Below are 2,505 nucleotides of genomic sequence, written 5' to 3'. Positions count from 1 at the left end.
GTATCTCCAGTTGGGACTCCCCACGAGATCCCACCACGTAACCCAAAAGTAAAATGCTAAATGCTTTCTCATATCTTACAAAAACTCTTGTATAAAAATTCATTCTTTGATTAAAATTTAGTTCATTTGCTAAGATTTTAGTTTCCTTTATAGAACTAGTAATAAAGTTTTCTTTATAGATATAGAACTAGTAATAAAAACATTTCAATAGTACAAAATATATTTACAAAAAGAATTACACATTTACAATCAATAGTTCTTGTAACAAAAAGGCATAATTTTTATTATGGTTGTGTATTCATTAAATCTTTTCCAATTGCTCTGAGTAATCTCTTTTCTTCTTCTGCATCTTTTCTCAAAACTGCAATCAACAGTTTTTTATGGCCCTAGAGATTCGAAAAATTTTACTTATTATCAAATTAAACTTTACTTAAAAACAAAGTTATACGACTAATTTTTTGTCAAGCTTATTTATTTTAGCGAGACACTAGATTTAAGACCAACGAGTCTCACAAACGGCTAATTAAAGTCATTATCATTATCACGTCAATGAAAACGATATCCAGCAAAGAAAAGCATGTAATTTTTGAAAAATTTTTATTTAATATTTCAGTAAAAAATTGATCCACAAATTCAATGGTGGATCTTTTATGGTTTTTCTAGCTGCTTCTCTCACTAAACTCTTTTTCCTGAGACTTCAGAAGCTGAAATTGGCTGCTGCTATACACTTCTAAAAACTTATTATATTTGTGTTACTACACGCCTGTAAATTAAAAAGGTAGGTTTTTAACCTACATAGTCGAGAAACTTGCTCGTATCGTTATCGCACTAAAATTATAAGTCACATGCATAGATAATTGATTGGCTATTACTGAAAATCGTAAACAAAGAAAGAAATTATCCCATATTCGTAATAAAAAGAAATATGAGATACTCACACGAGTTGTTTATTTTCGAGCAATTCTAGAGCATTTGAAAAAACTACGAACAAAACTCAAGCTCATATAGTTTCGATTATGAATTGTACTTACCTCATTAATCGTAGATTTTAAAGAAATCACTTCTCGCGAAATTTGCGTATACCAAGGTTGATGACCACTCTGATAGGAACTATCATATGCTCGGCTTGCGTTTCGACTTCTCATTTCATTAATGAATAATGCTTTTTTATTCCTAAAAAAAGAAAATATCCATGTAAAATTTATTTAAAATTTAATTTTCGAAATAATTCTATAAACTATTATATTATTGCAATTATTATTTCTTCAAAACCGAACATTATTTTAAAACTAAAACCTCAAGAGGGGCTTCGATATGGAAATTAAAAACTCATTAACTATAATGTAGTTCAAAATCTTGAATTCAATCGAAACAGATTTTCCGCATACAAGATTAACAGTTTTTAGCGGGTGAAAATATTTTCAACATAGTTTGGACGAGGGATATCATTTATTTATGATACTCACGCAGCATGAATATGCATCACTTCACTGGGACTCACATATTTGTCCTTTATAGCACGCATGTTCTCATTCCAATTCTTTTCTTTATCCCAATTCGCAGACTTTTCCATTTTTTTAACCCATTTTGGTGACTTTTCCATTATTTTTTAATTTTTTAAACTTATTTATTATTGAAATGGTTTAAAAATTTAACAGTTATCTTAATGTTTTTCTAAATTTTTAAATTTAAGAATTATGAAATTTTTTTTAATTTAATAATCATATTTAAATTTATAATACCATAGTAATATTATTGGTGACATTCGACTATACAATTGATCGTCGTCTTTTTAGGCCAGATCTCATCAAGATAAAGTTAAAACAATGTATTTAATTCGTCTTTTAAATACTTACATTTTGATATACGTATTGTCCTTCAGAGGAAACTCTTGAAGCGTTACACATCGATATATATCATCAATAATTTATTTAAGTTCTCAAAAAATTATGTTGAATATTTTTGAGATTCACATTTCGGTGCATTTTGGGAGATTATCCCTCGACAGATTTTTCGTTTACGGAACCCTTAACTCGTAGTTGAAACATATCTAAGAACACTAGCCATTAAATTATCTTTCGAACGAAATAAAAAAATCAAAATAGGTTCATCCGCTTAGGCGCTACGATGCTACAGGCAAGCAGACAGACACACATACATAGCGGTCAAACTTATAACAATTCTTTTTTTTAGTTCGGGGGTTAAAAATATCCTACTCTTTTAATGGTCATCTCATGAAATAATTTATCATCAGCCGTATATAATGATCTTGAAAATTTGATTGTCATTACCGTAGATTAGCCTGAAAATAGATTCATAGCCGAAGCGCCCTATATAGCAAATACCATCACAAGTTGATTGAAGTTATAAAATAAATCAAATTTTACTTTTTAAACTTTATTTATAAACAATATGTTTACATAAATTTATGTTTAAAACTCTTAAATGTAATAAATGATTAAAAATGAAATTTTAATTATTGAAACACATTAAGGCTGCGTTAAC

The 2,505-nt window shown here is 28.4% G+C and overlaps 1 protein-coding gene across 1 annotated transcript; it reads right to left on the bottom strand.

Moving 5' to 3' along the window:
* Positions 1 to 284: 284 nt before the first annotated feature.
* Positions 285 to 1,589, bottom strand: LOC123291720. Its single transcript, XM_044872115.1, has 3 exons — positions 1,467 to 1,589; positions 1,032 to 1,173; positions 285 to 386 (listed from the first exon to the last, which is right to left on the bottom strand). Exons 1-3 carry the CDS (start codon positions 1,571 to 1,573, stop codon positions 285 to 287), a joined length of 351 nt encoding a protein of 116 aa, XP_044728050.1. The 5' UTR covers positions 1,574 to 1,589.
* Between the last annotated feature and the right edge of the window lie 916 nt (positions 1,590 to 2,505).

Source organism: Chrysoperla carnea, chromosome 1 (assembly GCF_905475395.1).
Source record: "Chrysoperla carnea chromosome 1, inChrCarn1.1, whole genome shotgun sequence".
Taxonomy (NCBI): domain Eukaryota; kingdom Metazoa; phylum Arthropoda; class Insecta; order Neuroptera; family Chrysopidae; genus Chrysoperla; species Chrysoperla carnea.
This window is presented reverse-complemented; position numbering and strand designations above follow the sequence as displayed.

Bases quoted from the DNA above. Each gene is read 5' to 3' on its own strand.
- LOC123291720 (XM_044872115.1), bottom strand. From the start codon at position 1,573: ATGGAAAAGTCTGCGAATTGGGATAAAGAAAAGAATTGGAATGAGAAC. The intron at 1,174-1,466 runs GTGAGTATCATA...TTCTTTTTTTAG, and splicing joins GTGATGCATATTCATGCTGC to GAATAAAAAAGCATTATTCA. The intron at 387-1,031 runs GTAAGTACAATT...TCGAATCTCTAG, and splicing joins TAAAATCTACGATTAATGAG to GGCCATAAAAAACTGTTGAT.